The sequence below is a fragment of the Parasteatoda tepidariorum genome, chromosome 3, assembly GCF_982258835.1.
Source record: "Parasteatoda tepidariorum strain Cologne lab strain chromosome 3, Ptep-v5.0, whole genome shotgun sequence".
NCBI lineage: Eukaryota > Metazoa > Arthropoda > Arachnida > Araneae > Theridiidae > Parasteatoda > Parasteatoda tepidariorum.
In genome coordinates this window covers 82,686,119-82,708,971 of record NC_141757.1, presented here as the reverse complement: position 1 = coordinate 82,708,971, position 22,853 = coordinate 82,686,119, and the positions used below count along the sequence as shown (strand labels likewise).

Sequence of the window (22,853 nt, the reverse complement as noted above, 5' to 3'; positions counted from 1 at the left end):
ACAGACAGAATATAAACTGAAGGTTAGGATATTAAAACTACAATTAATTCAAATGTAATGGACGTAAGGTGCCCTCTAGTGGTCATAAAAATTATTTCAGCTAAAAATACTCATATGCATTGCACATTGACTAAGCTAATTCTTTCACAGTGCATTGGTGTTCCACCCAAATTTGAGAGACAGAATGAACATATGACTTGTCCGTTCCGAAGAGGTTGCAAAACTAAGAAAATTTATAGCAAAACTAAAATAAAAAAAGGTATTAAAAACCATGGGGCTAAAACAAATTTGAAAATAATAAAAATATTGATATAGAAATAAACTTGCATACAGATGTACAATGAATAAATAAAATATAAAATAAATATTTTGCTTTGTTTCATATAAAATTACAGAAAATATCAGCACAATAAAAATTAATAGAAAAATACACAAAGAATTATACTGTGAAAAATATAAACAGTTTATTCATACCTTTAATACAAACTTTACATCATGCATTACATGAATTTTAATATCATGCATACATTGTATGTATAAAAATATACATTTGGTCCTATACATGTAATACAAAATTTACAAAATGGAAATAGGTATTGGAAGCTTTTTGACATGAGATTTAAGATGATGCTTTCTAGCCTAGAAAAAAAAAACAATCATTTTTAATAAAACAGATTTCTAAACTAGTATTGGTGAATATATAAATTTAGGGAACAAAAGAATATATTAAGGTAATTTTTTTTAAAAATACAGCAATTAATTCTAATCAAATAATTTTAAAACCTTAATAACGTCGACCATTAAATGTTTTAAAAAATACTGCATAATAAAACAATTTCTATAAAAAGATGAAATACAAGGTGAATGGGAATTATCGTTCAAACTTCAACACACAATGTTTCAATAACCCAATGTTTTTTCAATAACCCAAATCTTGCTCCAAATTTATTTTTCAATAAAAATTTTTATTAACTTATTTAAACCTCCATAAAAAATTTTAAATTTTCATAACACAGAGCATTAATATCTTGTACTGCTAAGATAATTTACATCATCTATATTTTTATTTACTTTATTTTTCAATTCAGTCAAACATAATATAGTTCTTTTAGTAGTAAAAATTTTGCTCACACCATACAACCAATATCTCAATCTCAATATAAAAAGCTTAATGCAGCCAAAAAATAAAAATAATCTAAAAATTTTTTAAACTGCAACAATTGCCTAAGTGGTCACATGCAATGATGATGCGTAAGCACTGTTTGCTTTTGAACACGTCATAAAATGAAAATATTTTGTTTTATTTGAAAACATCCCCAATATTTTTTTGTCTTAACAGTTTTTTCAACATTGGCAAATGTGTGTATACTTATATATATTTTACTTTGTTGTAACAAAAAAAAAAGCATTTCACTGTGTGATGGCCCATGTTGAAACATCTGATATTTAAGAAGCAATGCTAACATAAAATATTTGACAATAACAAGATCTAGAATCAGATTTACTTTCCAAAAACAATTTCAATTTTTTTTTTGGATGAATGGAATAGATGGATTTGGATATTTTTAGAAAATCATCTATTTTATTGTATTAACCAATCAAAAAAAAAATTTTTTTTTTTCCAATTTGAACTTTAAATGACCGACTGTAATAAATGTACTTGATAATTTAACCAATTTTTAAATTTTCATGAGAAAGATGCATTAAATATAATGATTCCTTTTGTAGAAAGTACAAAAAACTATTGCCAAATTAAGTTTGATGATGAATTTAAAACTGACTAAATTATATCTATCCAACTAAATTTATTATAATATAAAAAATTGAACAAAAAGAAAAAAATACTGTACTTCTTCATTCCAATCTTTATTAAATGACTGCTGACACTTTCTCCAAGGACACTTGCTATTCTTCGAAATTAATTTATGATCAGAGTTGATATTTACATGCCTATCTAAATCTTCCAAATGCATGTAAACATTTTTACAATTACTAACCTGCAAGACAATGAGGAAAATTAAACAAATATTGATAAGAATATCAAACATACTTAGTAAATATTAAAATTAAAGAATGATACATCACACTAATTGTTACTAAAAATTAAGAGTTCTAAATATTTTTTATGATTTGAGGTTTTATAAATGCTGTTTTCTTAATATACAGAAACAGTTAAACCCTGTAAAAGGAGACACTCTCAGAACCATGAAAACTATTTGCTCAGGTATAAAGACAACTGTAGACAAAATAACAGAAAAGAAATAAAATAACTCTAAACAAATTAAATAAATCAAGTCTGTGATACAGTCCATAAAATCTAACTTGAAGCTGGCCATCCAATATTTCTCTCAAATTTCTCTCTGGACAACAACTCAAGTGAACAGCAACCATTTACTCCATAATAAAATCATAATGATTAAAAAAAAACACACACTCTAGTAATATTTACATATCTAACCTACTGTGTTTTAAATTGAACTCAACAGGAAAAAAAAGATCTAGTTGAAGAATTTCTTCAATGGTTTTTTTCTTATAAAATCTTTGTGATGCATTTTTAATTCATATAACATTTCTCAACGTTTATCAATTTCGAAAAGACGAAATGTCTCACGACTTTTCAAACAATTATATTTGCTTCAGTCAGAATCAAACGATTATATCCTTTCTCTATCATATTGTTCAGAAAAAACCCTTAATGTAAATCATAGAAATATGCGAGTCATAATAAATCAAATACAAGAGGGAATACCTGATGCATATCTTATGCAGGGGTCTGTCCAGACATTTTGTGAAAGGTCCGTTTTTCGTGAAATTGTGAAAAAAATTTTTCACATTCTTTCAACCAGGGTCCGCTTTTATGAATTTGTGCAAATAGGGTCCGTTATTGCAAAAAATAACTTTTTCAAGGAGTTTTTAAATTGTAAAGACATACAAGATTATGCTCAACACTGTAAAATTATAATTAAAAAAGTTACATTTTAAAAAATAAACAACGATTGCTGCTTCTAAATTAAGAGATACAACACACAAATATTTGGTATTTAGCCTATTTCGCTATTCGATTTGGCTATTTCGGACGAATAATGGAAGAATCGTCTGCCGAAGACAAAACTTGATTCGTTTACATCCATCTTTCTTGTTTTCTGCCCTGGGAAGGGTTTATTCAATTAACAAAATAATAATGAAAATAAACAAATGTGTGAAGGGTCCGTTTTTAAGTTAGAATATTTTGTGAAGGGTCCGTTTTCATGAAAAGATATTTTGTGAAGGGTCCGTTAACGGACCTAAATTTCTTCTAAACAGACCCCTGTTATGTATCACATTGTCTATAAAAAAAACATTCATACTTAAGTAAAATTCATGCCTAAACAAAAAGAATAAAATAATTCATAAAAATGTGAAATATCTTCCTGACAGGGATTTAAAAAGAACTTCTTTTGATGCAATTTAATGTCTGTGTCCTTATTCATAGAAGACTGTTGTCGTAATAGTAGGTATTCAGTAAGAAGAAGTTTTCTAAAAATGTGATTTTATTGTACAACAGTCAAACCCTGCTATAGTGAATTGTATGCAAACCCAGCAATAATTTCACTATAAATGGGGTTTATTATACTCAAAATTTATGAAAAGTATTTTTTAGCATATTGCAGTGGTAAAGTTGAAAATAGTGATTGCAATAGTACATAATTTGCGCTATAAATTATTAACTAACTAAATACACTAACCTACAATAATGGAAGTACATACAATAACCTACAATATTTTTTTTGAATTTCTCAAGAAATACTTAGAGGACTATTTTGTACTTTTCAGAAGTGTTTAATTCATGCGAGTTTTTACACTTTACAATAAAGCTTATAGCATTCAGGGGTTTGAGGGAGCTACAATAAATTACTGAAAAAAAAACAAGTATTATTGAACATCTTATGCCAGAAAAATCGAGCAATACGCTTGTATCGATTACTTTGGTTGTTTTATGCAATAATTGCATAAAATTTCATATATCTAGCTTAAATATTTATAGACAATTGAACATTTTTATAAAAAACTGATTTTTTGGTCTTAATTTTTTAAAAAAAAAAAAAAAGCTCAATAAAGGGTTTTTCACATATTTAATTTTGTTCTTTCTGTTCAGTTATTATAAGGTATTGTAATTTGCAATACTATGTACATAATAAAATGTATGAAAATCCTTGATTATTATGAGCTTTTTTTTTTTTTTTTTTTTTTTTGAAAAGTACAAAAACTAATTGAAACTTTTTAAGTTTTATGATATTTAAATCAGATTTTTTCCATTAGTCGCCAAATGTGATTTACTACAGGATTATGAAGAAATAATTCAAAATTTTTTTAATGCATGCGACTATAAAAGAAATATTAAAGAACTACTTAAAATAAATTCAGATCCTTTGCACTTTTTAAAAAAAAATTAATTTAAATTTTACAACAATAATTTTGAAATTGCACCAAATATTTTGTTTAATTTTTTGTATATTTTTAAAGTTATAGCAAAAAAACATAGGATAGAAAAATTAGTTTTTTATAAAAAAAAATAATCGTATCTCCATAAATATAATCATATCTCCATAAATATTTAAGATAGATTTACAAAATTTTATGCAGTTATTGAAAATAACAACCTAAGTAATTGATACATGTTACAAGCTTATTGCCTGATTTTCTGGCATAGGGTGTTCTAAAATACTTGTTTTATTTTATAATTTATTGCAAAGTATGAAAGATCGCATGAACTAAACACTTCTAAAATTACAAACTAGTCCTTAAATTATTTCTTGAAAAATTCAAAAAATATCAAAGTGTTTCTTCCAATATTGCAGGAGTATCTCAACAAATTAGTTCCCTTGTAGCAAGTTTCTTTCAATAAAAAAATTTCCAATTAGAGCGTAATCATTTATAGTATTTTTTAAAGGAGGAAGTGGAAGCTCCCTACAATTTTTTAGAAGTTTATCTTTCATATTATCGTCATTTTTTAAATGCTTTGCCTTTTTTGGCTTCCAGCATTTTCTGGAACCATTTCCCTTATTCTTTTACATGAAATTATTTGCATTTTACCATTTTTTACAAAGTATATAATATCATTTTTAAAAGTTATAATTAGATACTTTTGAATTTTGAAACATTTATTTAAAAACCGTCTAAAAGGAAATTTGAGTTCATTATAAACGAATTACTAATTTCTTAGCTGTTCACAGAAAGCGGATGAAATAACAGTTCCGATGGGACTATAAAAAAATGTACACTACAACTGAGTGTTCACTATAATAAACTGTATAAGTAAAAATATTAGATTTTTGTATTTGATTTTTAATAACATTATCATATTAAAAGAAACCTGAAAAAAACAATTTCATAGAATAAATAAAACCAACACCATATCAACCGATGGCTCATCTTCATAATTATATGAAGCCGATGTGCCACTTTCTGTAAGTATTTATCATAATTTAAATGTATCTTACGTATTTATTTTTAACCAATGCAGTTTAATTGAATCCTCTCAATGTCCATGGCCTGAGAAAATCATAATTTTATATGAGGCCTCTATCCTCACCATCTTACATTTTAGATTAGAATTTTAATTTTCTTGATTTTTTTCCCGTGTTTAATGAACTTACAGTTAATAACAGCAGTTAAGTATAATCAAGAGGTGAAAGGTCTCTTAAGCTTCTAGAAACAAATGTTGTAGCAGATTTAGCTAAAATTAATATTAGCAAATGTGATCAGAACAGCTAAAGAAAGTTAACAGGCAAAATTTCTATGCCCATAATAAACATAAACAAAAAAAAATAAAATAACTTACCTGACATTGATATTCACTAAAAGGATCAAATTTAAAAACTGAAACAACTCCATTTCTATTTCCAGTAAAAACCTAAAAATAGTTTTACAATTAATATTTGGCAGGATATTTTATTTTGAAAATTTCAAATTTTTATTGATAATAGGATTGTGGAAAATGGTTTTATGGGAGGAGATTAAAGGAGATTTCAGGGAGGTGGAATAAAGATAGTTCAGTTAAACAAATTTAACAATATTTATTAAAACAATAACGAAAATATATAAATGAAAGGACAGATAGAATAACATCCGCTACCCTTGAGTGTAAAAGCATGTCTAACATTGGTTCATGAAAAAGGTGTGAAGGGAAAAAAGATTATCTATTGGCTGATTAAGCCATAGATGTCTTCTAACAGAAAATATTAGAAATTACTTTTTACCATTTAGAAATTACTTTTATAATATCAATCTGAAATTCTAGCTAAAGCCAATCACTGCGGAATTTTTTTTTTCTCAAAAGGAAGTAGGGGCGAAAAAATCACGAGCATTTTTTCCCACCTCCCATATGCGAGAAAGGCATTTTTTTAAATATAATTCTGCAGAAAGGGAGAAAAAAGTTCCGTAGGAAAAAAAAATATTTCAAAAAAATTATGTAAATAAAAAAAAAAAAAAATTTCTTGCACCCCCAATAAAAAATCTTTCTGCAGAAACTCTCTAATGTTCTGCGACAATGTCATCACGATTCTGCCACGGGGGCCAAGTGCCTAGCCTGTCCCATTTTTAGGACTTTATATTGAAACAGCTATATTAGGAATGCCATGTAAGTTTGATCCTGGTTAGATAACTTGAACAGCGCCTAAGCTGGTACCCCTCTCTCCAAACTTCTACACCACAACCAATGAAAAGACTTTCAGAGACGACAAATTTGACATGCATCTTGCTGCATAGATACACTGGTTGTTTTATCGAATTAAACTCACTACTTCCAACTCTCCAACCAGCAGTGTGATGGATGTCTTAACCGACTATGCCACCAGAAAGTGCCCCTTGTTAATATCTTTACTAAATATTTTATACCAGGAATACTACCCTATGGTGAACAGCAGCTGCTTATTCCAAAGAAAATCAAATGTAATTTTCACAATATAAAATTTAAAACAATTGATTTTTAAGGTTTTAACAATCTGAATTTACTTAAAACAAGATGAGACACAGAATACACAGAAGTAAGAAAATGCACTGTATCAAATGTAAATGATAAAGAATTACCAAACACTTAATATATATTGAATGAATTTTTCAAAACCTCTATTAAAAAATGTCAATAATAAATTTTTTTTTAAATATTTTGCCTAGATCAGCATTCTATAAAAATATACCTCATTTTAAAGTCTCCATTATTCCCTGTATTTAAGTAAGTTTTGAAATTATTATTTTTCATTTGTACACATTAACAGTCTTTTTTGTGTTAAAATACAATTGATTTTACCCATGAAAACCACAATTTTTTAAGTAGATGATGAGAAAAGAAATTGGATACCAGTAAAATTTTATGTAATATTTTTTCCAAGCACAAATTGTGTAGAGATACACAATAAAATGCAAATAAATTTTAATGCATTTGTATTCTTAAAATTTAAAGTTTATGAAATTTTTAAATGATTTAGGAGGGAAGGTGAAAAATAGTTCTAGAAAAATTATCGAATAATTTTTTTTTTAATTACTAGATTGTTTGCATTGAATACTTTCTAAGCAAAAAAGCCAAATTTTCTGCTGTTCGCCAACTATTGGGACAAAGGATAAAATAACTTTTATTTTCCTAGAAATATTAGCTTCCTAGAGAAATAATCAAACAATTATGCATTTTTTAGCCCTCTATTTTATAAACTGTTTTTCACTCTTCTTTTTTTTGCAGGAACACTTTGCATAAAGATTACAGCGATTTAAAAAATATGACATCGAAATAATACAGATGTTAAACATGATGAAGATACGCAGAACGATTTTTTGTTAAACACTTAGTATTGGGTGCAAAATAAATTGTCAAATTAACTGATAAAGAAATTATTACTGAAGTCCAGCTATGCAAAAACGAATGCTATAAAGTTAAAAAACAATGTGTGATAAGTACAGCTAGACTTATCCACAGAGAATTATGCACTTAATATTATCTCGTATAAAATCTAAAAAATTTTATTCATTTAAAAAATTTCATGGACCAGGTAATTATTACTTTTTTTTCTTAAAAAAATTTATAACTGTAAATTCAAAAAAAAAAAACAAAAAAACATCTTATTTATATTTTAAAACAATATATATACACAGATTTTAATTCTTCTTTTTTTCTATCCCTGGCCTAAAATGTAATAATACCAAAAAATTGATTATTATTTGAATTAATTGTTCATTTATATGTGTTGTCAGCAGAAACCGATTCTTTTATTTTCAATATAAATAAAATAAGTATTTTAAAATTATTTTTATATTGTATTCTGTAATAAACAGTTAAGATTTTTAATCATATAATTTACACGTGATTCTTTATTACATACCCAGCCTTGATACACATAAATGCAGGTCAATGATTCATGCCCAGCACCGTATGCCATTTTCATCTTAGGCATCTAAAAATAATTAAGGCAACAAATATTATTATAAACGAATCAATAACATGCAAAGGGCATCTTTTTTCAAAAAATTATTATAAATATTATTATAGTATTATTCCTTAATTAATGGATAAAAGTAATATATTTTCTTGCAAATACTGACAAATGTTACTTTAAAATTATCAGCTGCTATTTTTTTTAATAAAATGTTCACTAAATGGTAACGTAAAGTACGTAATATAAAAACTTAACACATTAAAAACTCTAATGATAGAATTGAATCTTAATTATTCAAGGGGTTAACCAAACATATTCTTATTAATTTGAAGTCCATATTAGACTACAAAATCTGACAATTAAACATACTTTCTCTGAGTAAACATATTTTATTACAGATTTAAATTCTTGAGCTTAAAAAAACGGGGGAAAGTCCAAATCAGTAAAGTTTAGTTTTAATTATTTCAGTCAAGAGTGCAGTTGGAAAATCGCCCCCTTATAATCTTAATTTAACTTTTTGCTGCACCAAACTTACTACTTTAAGAAATCAAAATATTTTAGGACACAATTATGAAATTTGCTGATATAAAGATAATTCTATTGTTTTTTTTTTATTATTTAATTAAATTATTATTTAAAAAGATAATGGTCAAAAACCTATTAATTGGAAGAGAAACAAATTTTAAATGACAAAATTGAAAAAATCTGTTATAATGTTTTGAAGAAAACACACATATATGACTTTTTAATTACAGAGATGTACAAAAATATGTAAAAAGTGAAACTGACATTAAGAAGGCTCAAACTTTTAACCAATATCCTGGCTGAATTATTAGGACCATAATTTTCAGAGTGGAATCTGAATTTCTGAATTAATTATAAAAAGTATGCTTAATCAAAGAAAGTCTCAGATTTCATGACTTAATATTATGTGCAAAAAATTAAATAAATATATCTAAATTCTAACTTTCTTCAAACTATTAAAATTTCATCTTAGTACATGAAAATAAAATCATTAGATCAAAAGTTTTACAAGTGTTCCTTTTATTTTTTTTAGTTTTGTGAAGGAATAGATGTAGTTAGATAACATCATTTTTTGGCACTGTTAAAAAATTGGTTTTGTTAATAAACATACTATACTTTTGAACCTCAACTCCAACTTACTATTTTTTTCATTTAGTTATATATAATTAAAAGTATTGATTTAAATCATGAAAATTAATTAATTTAAAAGAATTTTTCTTTAAAAAAAAACAGTACTGTTTCTTTAAAGAAATAAAATCTTTGGTTTAAACTGTGCCTTAAACCACATTAGTTTAAACTGAGCAAACCCTAATACAGAATAAAAGTAAATATTTATTAAACAAAGAAAAGCTAATACAAACCCTTCCTTCATGATAACACCTGACAATACCAGTAAAGGCAGTAGTGAAAATGTTAGTTTCAAATGCAGCTAAACCAGTAATTGGAGAAGTCAACTTTATTTTATTTTCAACAGTTCCTGTCTAAAGAAGAGATTAATTACATTGATATTGAATAAAATTCAAAGAGACATTGCCATTCTTGTTTTTTTTTTTTTTTTTTTTTTAACTCAGTATGCCATAAAAATTATAATTTTATAAACAAACATATGACTTTTGATCATTATTAGATTTGATTAAAAAATAAATATAACACTTTTGCAGCAATAGAAATTTATGAACTTTTTCCAAAATAAATAAATATTAATTACTCAAAATATCTTTATAGTGATTGTTTCTTTTTAACCTATTTCAGAAAGTAGTAGGAACTTTATTGAGTACGAATGATAATTAGGGAATAAATCATGTCCTTCTGCCCCAAAAGGCAATTAAACACTAACAGGAACAAAAAGGAAAAGCAAACATAAAAGACTGATATTTACAGCATAGAATAAAGCAGAGAGTTTAAGCTTTAAAAAAAGGTGCTAAAGATGCATAAAAAAAAACGAACAATTTATATTTTGCCTAATCAAGTATGGAATTCTCTTAGCAATAAATGGAAAACATAATGTTGTTTTTAATAATTACCAAGTCAAAATAAGCTTAAAATATTTTCTGCCTAAATAAGGAGTCAGCTCACAAGTAATAACAAGTATTCAAGAAAATTGCAGCTTCATGAAGAAAAAATAGCTTTCAAAGAAGTGATCTTGGTAACTCTATAACAACCACGGTTTGTCATTCTCAAGAATTGACAAACCTCGAAATAAGAAATAAATATAAAAATATTAAGTATTCTCGCATCCATATAGACATACTTCTCAAAACATTTACCTAATTGCTTCAGTAACAACTAGAAATCACAAATTATACACTTTTATAAGTAGTCTCATTTTCTAAAACAAATTGTGAAGTGATATTTTTTCACAAACAAATTTAGCAACAACAATGTAGAAATTTTTAAGGTAGAGAGTTTTCTTTCATTACTTTTAGGATTAAAATATTCATGCGAATAACTTTTAACTTGTTTAATAAACTATAATGCAAGCATTAAAAAAAATTTCTTGCAAACTTTTGGTAAATATCTAATTTTTTATTTGTGTAAAAATATAGAAACAGTAATAGCATGGCTCTAATTGGGAAAGTTATAATTAAAACCCAAACTTCAATAACATAGTATGGCAGTATTTTATATCTTAGTTTTTAAAATAATTTTATAGGAATGCTATAGAATTTAAACTGAGAAAGCGTTTTTTTTTTAAACATTAGTGGTTTGGTAAATAAATATAAAAATAAAATCCATAAAACTATTTTAATAAGAAAGCAAAAGCACACAATATTTTGCTGTTACTTTTACCTTTTCTTTCAAAAGCAAAAATATGTATCAATATTTTTCAGGTAGGTACAGTAATTGTGATAAAAACATACTCAATTTAAATAAAAGTAAAATTGGTTTTAGTAAACATTTTAAAGTATTTCAGTTAATAAAAAATGAAACTTACAGAGAGGTTAGTTGCTGTGAGAAGAACTGAACTACTTAGATACACATAATCATTATAAACATTCATGAAGAGAGGCGTGTCATTGTGAGCTTTGATGTATCTTATTAATAACCCATTTCTCTCAACATCTCTTACAGCAACTTGACCACTCACAGATAAAATTATAATAACACGTAAACCTCCTTGCATAGTGCAGGCTAGACTTTTCACGGGTTCTAAATTTCTTACAAGGTCTTTTGAATCCTGTAGAGAGGAAAAAAATTATTCATAATTATGTTACAAAAATTAATTAAAAGAGGCAGATCTGAAATAAATAAATAATCGAATAACTGTTTATTCTCTTTTTTATAATATTTAGTTCTTAATCAATTCTTTCTTAATATAGGAATAGTTCTAAGGGAAAATATAATTACTTTTCGGTTACAGGTCACAATTAAACCACTTTTAAGGCCAGCATATACTTTTCCCCATCCATTAGAAATACCTGCACAAATACCTTCTAAAGAGTAGGTTTTTAAAAGAACACCATCCTAAAAGAAAGAAATTTTTATAATTAATAAATGTAACATTTATTTTCCTTTTTAGAATACAGTAGAGTCCCGATTATCTAAGATAATGTGGAATTATTTCGGGTAACCGAAAGACTCGGTTAAAGCGAAGAGTATAAAAAAGGAAAGAAAAAGAGTAGGTATAAATCTCATGTATTTAAGAAATACAAAATTTATACAAGTTCACCACATACAATTCATATTACAATTAAAAATCTTACTTAAAAACACTTAAAGAGCATACTTTACGAGAATTAAAGAGCTTTTACTTAAAAAAGTCCTTAATGGATTTTACTTTTACATTACTTAGGCACTTTTCTGCAGCAATGTTTTGCCATTTTTTTAGAGATAACAGGAAGGCTGGTGTCACCTCTTTTTGTTGCTCTATATCAGGGACGCCCAACCTGCGGATCACAAGCCACATGCGGCTCTCGATAAATGTACCCGAGTTCTCTTTTCCTTTTTGTGCTATTAGATTTAAAAAAATTATTATCGTTCCATATGTGTTTCAAAATGTTTTTTAAATTACTGAGAACTAATATGAAAGTTCAACGCTGTTCAATTTAAGGTGAGTTTTCCATTTCCAATATAATTATGACACAAAAAGAGCATCGGGAGAATTAGAGCTAATTCAGGTGCAAAAAGGTCAAGCATAACAATTAAAATATAATTCGACGTTGATTACTAAATTTTGGAAATTTGTACCAGATTCGAAGTATCCTGTATTAAAAAGGGCTGCTTGTCGAATGATTTCAATATTTGGAGCAACGTACTCATTTGAATAATTTTATTCCTCTTTAAAATTAGTAAAATCCAAACACCGATCAGTATTAACTAACAAGCATCTCAAAGAATTGCTGAGAAGTGCTGTCACCAATTATTCACTAAATTTTAAAGAATTATCAAGAGAAGTAAAATAAATGTGTTTAATTTTAAATTCAATACGCATATTTTCAATAAATATAATTTATGTAAAAAAAAATTAATACCTTTTTTGCACACCTTTAAATACGTATTTAATTGCGCTCACGAAAAATTTAAAATTTTGAAAAATGGCTCGACTATGTAGGAGCTTGGCCACCCCTATTCTATATATTCAATAACATTTTCAATACCTTGAAATTTATTTGTATGAGAAATTTTTAAATGTTTATTTTCCTCATCACTGTCTTAATTATCTTTGCTAGATTCATTTTCATTACTGACGATATTAAAGATAATTTCATCAGTGATCACGTGTTGTATGTCAGCTTGTTTTTCCGAGTGTTTGGAAGATAAAATTCAGAACTTTTTTCAGTGGTTGTTTTAAAAACAAAATATAAACGAGAACAAAAAAAAAATCGTTGATATATTTCATAGTTGGGTTAAAGCGGAAACTTGGATAATTGGGACTCTACTGCATATGTTTAAATTGCCATACTACAAAATTATTAAAAAAATATAATAATAAATTGAGATTGTTTTGAAAACAGAACCATACAGTTCTTAGATACCTAAATCAAAATAATGTCATACCTTTCAAATTTGAAACTACAATTGAAAATTAAAATAATGATTAAATAAACATAAACACATAAAATAAGCTCAAGTACATAGGTGAATTCTAATTAGTTACAAGATATTTGCTTCAACACACTCTCTGAATATGAACGTTAATATTATGCATTATTATCCAAACACCAGTAGTAAGCATTACCTTGGCTTTAAATGAGGATAGACGATTGTCCATTGAGCAAAGGGTAAAAACAATAGTAGAGTCACTAAATGTTTCAATACACAATTGGAGGACATTTCTCTTTGAATGCAGATAAAAGACAGTATCTTTCGAATCCTAATAAAAATAAATACAAAAACAGTTATAAAAAATTAAAAATCTAAAAACACAAAAATGTAATTAAAAAATTATTTTAATAACGAAGTATAATACTTAAAGCCATTTTTGATTTTGGTAATAACCATTTTTGATTTTTCTACATTGCTAAATATACTGTATTGAAAAATAAAGCTCGTAAGTATGTTTAGTTTTTGCCATTTTGACCCCATTTTACACTACTATTTCAAAAAAGAATATATAATAGTTGATAGTAGTTAGAGCCATTTCTAACCATATCTTGTTGAGAGTCTAATATATACATTAAAACTCATAGAAGATGGGATTATACTGTAATTTTATAGCAAAAATTATACCGTTGTCTTAACATTAAATTTATCATTCAAAAATTTCAATGATTACCTTCAGGTTAAATCTTTTGGCTGTATAATCATTTGAACAAGAATACAAATAACCATCATGAACCTACAAAAATAAAACATTTTATTGTAAAAGAAATTCTTATACCGTCAGCTATGAAAAATAAGTTTGTTTTTAAATTAACAGTAAAATGCAATATGTATAAAAGAAGTGAAATAATTGATTAATGCATAATACCATACACAATTAGATCAAGAGCACAAAAACGTTTATAATTAATAATGGTAATATATGGTAAAAGTATTGGCCACAGACACTTCAAAAAAAATTCCAACTTTTCTATGACTTTGAAAAATTTCCTCACTTTTTATAACCAGTGGCCTACATATTTTATAATTAATTTTTCAGTTTCATCATACGTTACAAAACACTCATATTATACACATTAAAGTTGAAAATTAATAATTTAAAAACTATTATTGCAAAAGCAATTTTTTTTTTGAAAAAAATATTGGTATTTTAGATACTTTCTTTATGTATGCCATTAAGTAAAAAAAAATAATTCTTTTTTTTTTATATAATGGCATTTTTATTACATTCACTGATTTTTGATAATTGAAAGATCCAATCTCCAACTGATAAAATTCCCAGTTCTCCCTATTGTGCAGCCACCTTAAATATTAAAATCAAAACTACAATCTCCTTATGCTGAAAAAATTAAAAATACCTGTGAAAACCAAAGAAACTAAATAAAGAAAAATTAATTATTAAATTAAATCCCTTGTATTATTACATATGGTACATTCTAGAGTTTTCTTACAATACAATGCTTCCATGCATTTGAAGGGTCTAGCAAATGAATAATTTAAGTGACATTGTAAAAACACTCAGACTTCCAGGTTTATGAATAATAATAAATTATTTTTAAAATATCATAGAAAGAATCTTTGTTGAGTTAAAAAATATTGGAAATTCCAGTGGGTAATTTTAAGTAAAATAAATTTCTATAGTTTTCTATCATTATTGTTTGTATATGTAACATAGTAGAATACTGTGATGAATAATACCCTGAATGTTCTAATACTTTCATAACAGTATTAAAACATTTCCTAACATTAAAATGAAAGTGTAATAAAATCGTCTCCCAAATTGGATTGCTACTTAAAATGAAAAATAAAAATTATAGTAATACCAGCTCTTGAGAATTAAGAAATAAGTACACTTTATAGTATCTCTTTGCCATAATGTTTTAAGTAACAAAGCATTTATCATGAAAATATTTACAGATGGGAACAAATTTGTTACACTTTAAAAGTTTTTTGACTGGACCAATAGATTTCAAAATGGAAGATCAAGTTGAAAATCACAGAAAGTTTTAAAAAATTGGTTAATTAAAGATAAGGTGCAGAAAAGTTGGATTACATAACTAATGCAATAACTGTATTAAAATATACAATTAGTGTCATCAGCAAAGTAATCATGTAGTAATCAGCAAAGTGGTGTCGATAAACTTTAGATATTTTTCAAATATATAATATACACACTAGAAATTTTGAATAACACTCCAAAAAGAAAATTTCTTGCCACGCCTTGGTTCATAACATTGCTTCAATTACTTAGATTTAATTCACAAAACAATAGAAACAAGCAGTGATTTCCTAAACAATAGCACTTAATCTTGATTTAAAAAACATATTTAATTTGACAAATTAAAATTTGTATTAGCAAAACCTATTAAGTTCAAGAATCAAACAATAAACCAAAAAGCATTACCTTTATGGAATTCACAACTGTTTTATGTACAATAAGTTCAGAGAAGTTTTGAGCTAAAATAAGACAAAACAACATTTCGTTCAGTTGATAAATTAATACAACAATCTTTAAATTTACAAATTTAATTTTACTAAACAATATACTAAATTTTTACAGTTGAATGTTATAAAATTCTTGTTAGCATTTTACTAACCTAGATTAGGCTCGTTCATATCTTTGCTGTAAAAAAAGAATAATGAATAATTAGTACAAAAATATTTAATTTACGCATATAACAAAGAATTAAAATTAAAAATAAAGTTTAAAAAATACATCAAAGGAAACATTTTAATAATTATTTAATTTTGGTAAATCATAAAATAATAATAAGTTTTGTAAAAAAAATTTAAAACATAAAAAAAAAATTTAACGACAAGGGTCATTTTTTAAATAAGAACCATTTTGTAATTAAGTAAACAAAACTTTATTTATGAACGTAAATTGTATAACAAACTAAAATATGAACATTTATTCACTTTTCAACATGGTCACCATTAACACTGAAATATTAGTCAAGTCAGGGCACCAGCTTTTGTATCCCATCACGACAATAGGCTATTCAAATCGTTCTTTGTCAAGAACATCCGTTCTTTCTTCATTAAAAAGCCTATGACATTTACGCACATTTCCATTATTCATTACACCTTCCCCATAAACTTCAACAAGACTAACTTTTTTTGTATTTAAAAATTGAATCATTGAACGCATTTTATAATTAGCAGGATTACTCATTTACATGGTGACAACAAAGCAGTATAACCATATAACCAACACCAGCAGAGACCTGAAGCTTAAAGTGGTGGAGTGAAAGACTTGCCACAGTTGATGACCATGAACGGACAAGATATATAGACACAATGCGCAATTGGTTCTCACTTTAAAAAATGGCCCTCATGATATATCATATAGCATATGATGACTGGCATATTATGCTATACTTCATGAATCATTTATATTATCTACTAATTTTGAAAGATAGTTAAATAATTTATCACTAGAATAAAAGCTCACAGGATAAAAAAAATAGTCACCCCCAAGAGAAATTATAAAAAGTTTTATCACACCGGAGGTATGTCTATAGTTTAAGGGTGTTTTCTGGTCCTGAATTAGGCTGACATACTGAGATGACCACTCATGTATCATCAGCGTGCTTATTTTAACATTTTGGATGATTCGGTGTTGCTATCAGTTAGTATCTTTAAAATTAATATGACTTGAACTTCCTAAAAATATGGAACATTTTGGAATAGACTGTAAAACATCAAAATTTCAGAAAAATTCCTACAATTATGGGAAATTGCATGATTAAATCCTGCGAGAGTAGCTAAAAATTTGATATGATGATACTCACAAAACTTTGTGGATTCACATCTAGACCAAATCTAATTAGTTATCAAGTCTAGAACTGGAATGACATGGTTTAAAAAAGTGTTTCTCAACCCGATTTATTCACCAGAGTACAGATTAGTTTGGACAGGTTAGGGAAAAATTAGTGAGCATTGACTAATATTTTGTTTAGTCAGTTTATACTTCAGTCATAACTGCACCAATTGATAAAAAAATAGGATGTTGAGACATACATGATTATACATATTCTCATATAATAAGAACAAATAAAACCCAGTTAAGAATTTTGATTCTTCATTTCAAATGAAAATAAACTAAAATATATAAATTTAAAAATGAAAACAATGCACACAAACTTATTTGTTTTAGTCAGCATTTAATATTACCAGCAATACAATAAAAATTTACTAAGATTATTCTTCTTATTTATATATATAAAAAAAAATAGAATAATATTTAAATTGATTGAAATTTAAACTATAAATAAAAGAAAACCAGCAACAAACTTTTTAGTGGGAGACTCCGAATCAACAAGATCTATAACTGGGACAACCTTCTTTTCTGCAGGAATGATTATAATATCTTCACTATCTTCTGGTGCACACTGCTTTGAACTTTTACAAGTTTTTTCTTTTTGTAACTCCAGGTTTTCAGAAGGTAAAGTTGAGGAGTTAGTTAGGCTCGTATTTGAAACAGGAGTTGCAAAAGTAGTTGCAGAACTATACAAAGTCTCAACATCAGCAATTTCTGGCAATTGGTTCACCACTTTCAGTAATGTGGACGTATCTATTGTACGTATTTCTTCTTTTACATCTTCAATCGGCCGTTGTGAAGTTTGATTTTTATCTATAGTAACAGCATCTAATATAAAAAGTCAATTTAATGAGTTTAGTTTAAAGTATCATACACTTATGATATATAAATGGATTCCATAATTAAAAAATTAATTAATATTTGTATAGTAATTGTATTAAAAAGAACTTTTGAATAGTAGAATTTTGATAGTGACTTCGATTATTTTAAAAAGGTTATAGCAAATTAACAACAAATATTTATTGGCATAGCATTACAACATTTAAATTTTTTTTATTTCACAAAAACCCGCCGACTGTTAATGCTTAAAAATAAATTAAAAAATCAAAGATTTTGAATGGCACATTTGAGTGATCACTTCTTGATGTACTCACTTCGAACAAATACTATTATAAATCTGTATCCCTCAATCACTGTTTAATGGGTATGGCTACCAAATTCCAGGTGGTTTTAAAAAACACAATATATTTAAAACGATATTACCAAAAGCGGAGTTTGAATTGAACTAATCATTTGTTTGACTCGCGTCATTTTTGCCGATTTCATTATAAATCCAAGCGATGTATCAATAATTCTCATAGGCATTTATAACTAATAATTTTCATGTGGTTTCCAAAATTACCCAATATGATTACTACGCTTTTCTACATGATTTTTAAAATCCCATATTTTTACTACAATATTAAGACACAAGAGTTTCCAATCGCACATTTAAACAATAACATTTTAACATGCACTATTTTTGCATAGTTCATAATAAATCCAAATTATTTTTCAGCCATTTTTTGTCAGTTTTTGGAATGCATTCCCACATAGTTTTAAAAATTCCAATTTTCATTATGCATGCTAGTTTTAAATCACGAAATTTAAATAATTACTTATTGACAAGCTTTTGTCATGCTAATTTCATTATGTATAATAATTCCATTTTTTGCAATGGTTTTCCATGCTATCTTGACGATCCTGTTACCTAAACTACAATGTAATTACAATACTCAAGTTCTTAATCACGCACATAAATAATCAATTTTTGATACAATTTATTTGTGCATATTTCATCATAAATATAAGTTATATTTTCATCACTTAGCAAGATGTTTTTCTATATGGTGATTAGAACACTGATATTTTAATACAATGTTACTGCGACTTCAAAAATTCAAAAACTGGAGGAAAATGTGAATTTTTATACAGCTCACTGTTAGTAAATTATTGTTTTCAATAGTATATTTTCCATCTAGATCGGCATTTATCATTCAGAAATTCTACAGATATTTGAAAAAAATATTGAAGTTAATTTATTTTGTGAAAAAAAACAGTAACTCCTGATGGTAATGATAAATAAAATATACATTTGTTACAGTCTAGGTAAAACGTCTCAAACAACAAGTTTGATGTTAATGCCGATTAAGAAATGGTTGTAGAAGCTGAAGAAGGGTATAGTGATACCGTTTATAAAACTGAACTTAAGAAAATCAATTCGAGCAAACATTTGCAGAAGGCCTTGAACAAAGAGGAACTTTTTGTTTTTATACAAACTTTCAGAAAATTAACAGCTATCTATAAAAAATGTCGGAAATTTATTATTCGCACTGATAAGAACGAGAACAAATTTCCAAATATTCTAAATAAATAAATTTTTTAATTTTTCCAAATTCCTTCTTCTTGTTCCTTATTTTTCCTTCCTTTGAATCTTAAATATTTCAGCAGGAAAAACTTAAATTTTTCAACTAAAATATTTTATACTTATTCATTAATTTTTATATATTTTCTGGCCATTATTGGATGTAAAAAGTTGACCCGGATTTATTGTTTTCCTGTATCTATCATTTGTACTGAATGGTTTCTTTAATTTTTCAATTAAAATTTTTTATACTTGTTGTAAATTCATTAATTTTCATACACTTACGGTCATCATTGGATGTATAACCACACACAACCATAGTTTTCCCATATCTATTGTTTGTAATGAATGGTCCCTTGAGAAATGATTAATCGAGGCTCGACTGTGTGCATATTTGTATAATATATATGTATATATACAGGTACTGAATGCATATACATTAGATTTACTTAGCACCTTTGAAAGTTTGGTATGTGCACAGTAGCTGTATCGAATGCTATGTTGCCAGTCTTATTACTAATTTACATACCTGATACTATGTATAAACAATGTATTGTTATTTTTTTATTCACATCTTAGATTTAATTGAAGAAAACCATTTTTAAGGATGAAAAACAAAAATAATGTGGAATACTCAATAAATTTCAGGTTATTTCCTTTCTTTTGATAAATATTTGTTTGTTCAAAACAGCTTTAACAAGTTATTAAAAGTACAAAATTCTACACCACACGAGGAACATCCAACACATTACAAATTATGGTTTTCATAAATATGTTCAAAATTATATAACATACATTTATATTTAGTATGAAGATATATCTCTGGCATATATACATATTTTTTGAATACATGCTTTCTAAAAATAGTAATTTATTTGAACATGGCACATATAGGAATTACTACTCAACACATAAAGATTAAAATAATAAAAAATAAAACAAAAAAACTAGAAAAAATTATTGCAGTTTAAAAGATACATCATAATCAGTTATTTGTTTTCAATAGAAAGAATGACTCAAGTTTATTTAGGAATTGATATAATTACTGGGTGAGCACTAACTTTGGTATCTTAAAAATATGTACATACTTAAGATGAACATTATGAAGGCATTTTAATAAGCAATTTGGTTAATAATAATATAACAATGCACAATGTTTACAAAATACTTACATCTCTTCATTATATTGAGAGCATAAGGCTTTTGTCAAGACTTCACCCAGTTAGTGAAGAGACAGATTTCCTTTATCACTTTTTTCACTACTTTCATTTCCTTTTACTGTTACTAATTATTGAGCAGTAGCACACATTATCACAGGGTGTTTATGAGATGGATCTTCAGAACAAATTTTTTTTTTCATGAGATAGAGCTGTTTGCTCTATGCTCAACCCCCAACCTGGAGGACCAGGGTGCCACTCTTTGTCTGGCACCTCCCCCACTGACCTGTCCGGCATGGGAGACCCTGCCAGTAGCTAAGCTACCGCCGGCATAGCTCAGGGGATCAACAGTGCACACAAGCCCAATCACCACTACAAGGTGGAAGCACCAAGATTGGGAATCATTGAGTTTGAAGTCCTTTACCAGGGGTCTGCCCAAGCCAGATTTACTACCGTTTAGCGGTACCTTTTCAAATTCAACTTTAGGAAAAACGGTAGTTTCACAAAATACTTTTTCCTAAAATTTCATTTTTGTAACCCATAAGAAACGATAAATCCATATTTTTACCCTATTTTTAATATAATTTTTAATTTTCACAAATTATGTCTAAATTTTCACAAAATAGGTACCTCTCAGAAAAACTTAGACAGACCCCTGATTACATTATTTTATTCCTTAAAAATACTAGATTCAAAAGATATATAAAAATAACTAAATATTTCACAAATACATTGTTCAGTGCACTACTGATAAATTTTTAAAACAAAAAATGTAACCAAATATTAAATTTTGCTTTTCTTGCATTAACCCCTTCAGAACTGTGCCATTATAACTCATTTGTGCGCATGCAATTCTCTCTTCATAGCCCACAATATCATACATGAAACCAACCTTTCTGACTCTAGCTTGACGAGATCATACGGGCATGATCTCACTATAGTATTTTCATATTATGTCTTGTATTAAACTCGGATTTCGCATGGCTGGGGAAGCTCACTTTCCTCCATCCTTTGGTCCTGAAGGGGTTAAGAAATAGACAAACCACACAAAAGTCCTAAGACTGAACATTTAAGATTAGAAAAGGAAAATTGCATCCCACTAAAATCACCCGTAAATAATTTGTTAAATTTTTTTTACCAATTAAGCTGAATCATTCCTCACTCTCTAGTTGGCAATCTTAATCTTTTGAGCTACACCACTAATATTAGTTTGAATTAAACCTCAGTAGGGCAGAAAATTTTGATTTTAATTTGAATATGTTTTTAGTAATGACAGAAATAGAATTTGTAATATTAATTTAAAATATCATTTGCCTCAAAATTAATATTTTAGTTTAATATTACTGCCAAAACCTTCCTTAGTTAATTTGGTAACAATTGGATTCTAACCCATGATCAATTTACAATTTAGAATATTTTATGTTCGGAAGGAATAACATATACTAGTCATATCTGGGATTTCAATATAGGAAGTCAGCAACAAAAACAATCACTGAAGTCAGCATTATTGTGTTTGTAACACATTAACTTCAGATATTGCAGCTTTCTTATAAGACAATTCCTTGTCACTATTAGAGTTTTAAGCCACAGATTCCACATATGAAGTCTTGATAACAAATAATAATAATAAACAAATTACCATTAAAGTACAGAAAATATAATATTAATAATAATGTAAAATAATATTAACCAGATCCTAAATTATTTAATGTTTAATAAGATAAATGTATCCACTATCTTACATGGGTTTTATCACAGAAAATCTGTTTCTTCGCAAAGCCTTTTTGTGGTTTCATAGCTCAAAATATGGAGCAGAGTAAAATAAAATAGAAAACCTTTTCAAACTTTTAATTTTTTCTCATTGGGCAGGATATTTATTTAAAATTAAGATTGCTAAAAAATAAATGTGTTTTCGAAGAAATGTTGATAAAAAGATGCAGGGGTGAGATTGGCCAAAAGGCAAAAAAGCTGAATTTTCGATCGAGTAATTATCACGT

At 26.9% G+C, this 22,853-nt stretch overlaps 1 protein-coding gene across 1 annotated transcript in view; it reads right to left on the bottom strand.

The window, feature by feature from the left end:
* Nucleotides 1-439: 439 nt before the first annotated feature.
* Nucleotides 440-22,853, bottom strand: part of LOC107447965 (uncharacterized) — a 40,250-nt gene continuing 17,836 nt past the window's right edge. Inside the window, exons 8-19 of the mRNA XM_087159698.1 lie at nucleotides 17,769-18,123; nucleotides 16,070-16,095; nucleotides 15,877-15,929; nucleotides 14,146-14,208; nucleotides 13,609-13,743; nucleotides 11,778-11,894; nucleotides 11,365-11,607; nucleotides 9,791-9,910; nucleotides 8,352-8,423; nucleotides 5,822-5,893; nucleotides 1,851-1,997; nucleotides 440-639 (exon numbers count right to left, since the gene is read on the bottom strand). Of these exons, the coding sequence (XP_087015824.1) occupies nucleotides 577-639; nucleotides 1,851-1,997; nucleotides 5,822-5,893; nucleotides 8,352-8,423; nucleotides 9,791-9,910; nucleotides 11,365-11,607; nucleotides 11,778-11,894; nucleotides 13,609-13,743; nucleotides 14,146-14,208; nucleotides 15,877-15,929; nucleotides 16,070-16,095; nucleotides 17,769-18,123 (1,466 nt within the window). The 3' untranslated portion in view covers nucleotides 440-576. The remainder of the gene's footprint in view (nucleotides 640-1,850; nucleotides 1,998-5,821; nucleotides 5,894-8,351; nucleotides 8,424-9,790; nucleotides 9,911-11,364; nucleotides 11,608-11,777; nucleotides 11,895-13,608; nucleotides 13,744-14,145; nucleotides 14,209-15,876; nucleotides 15,930-16,069; nucleotides 16,096-17,768; nucleotides 18,124-22,853) is intronic.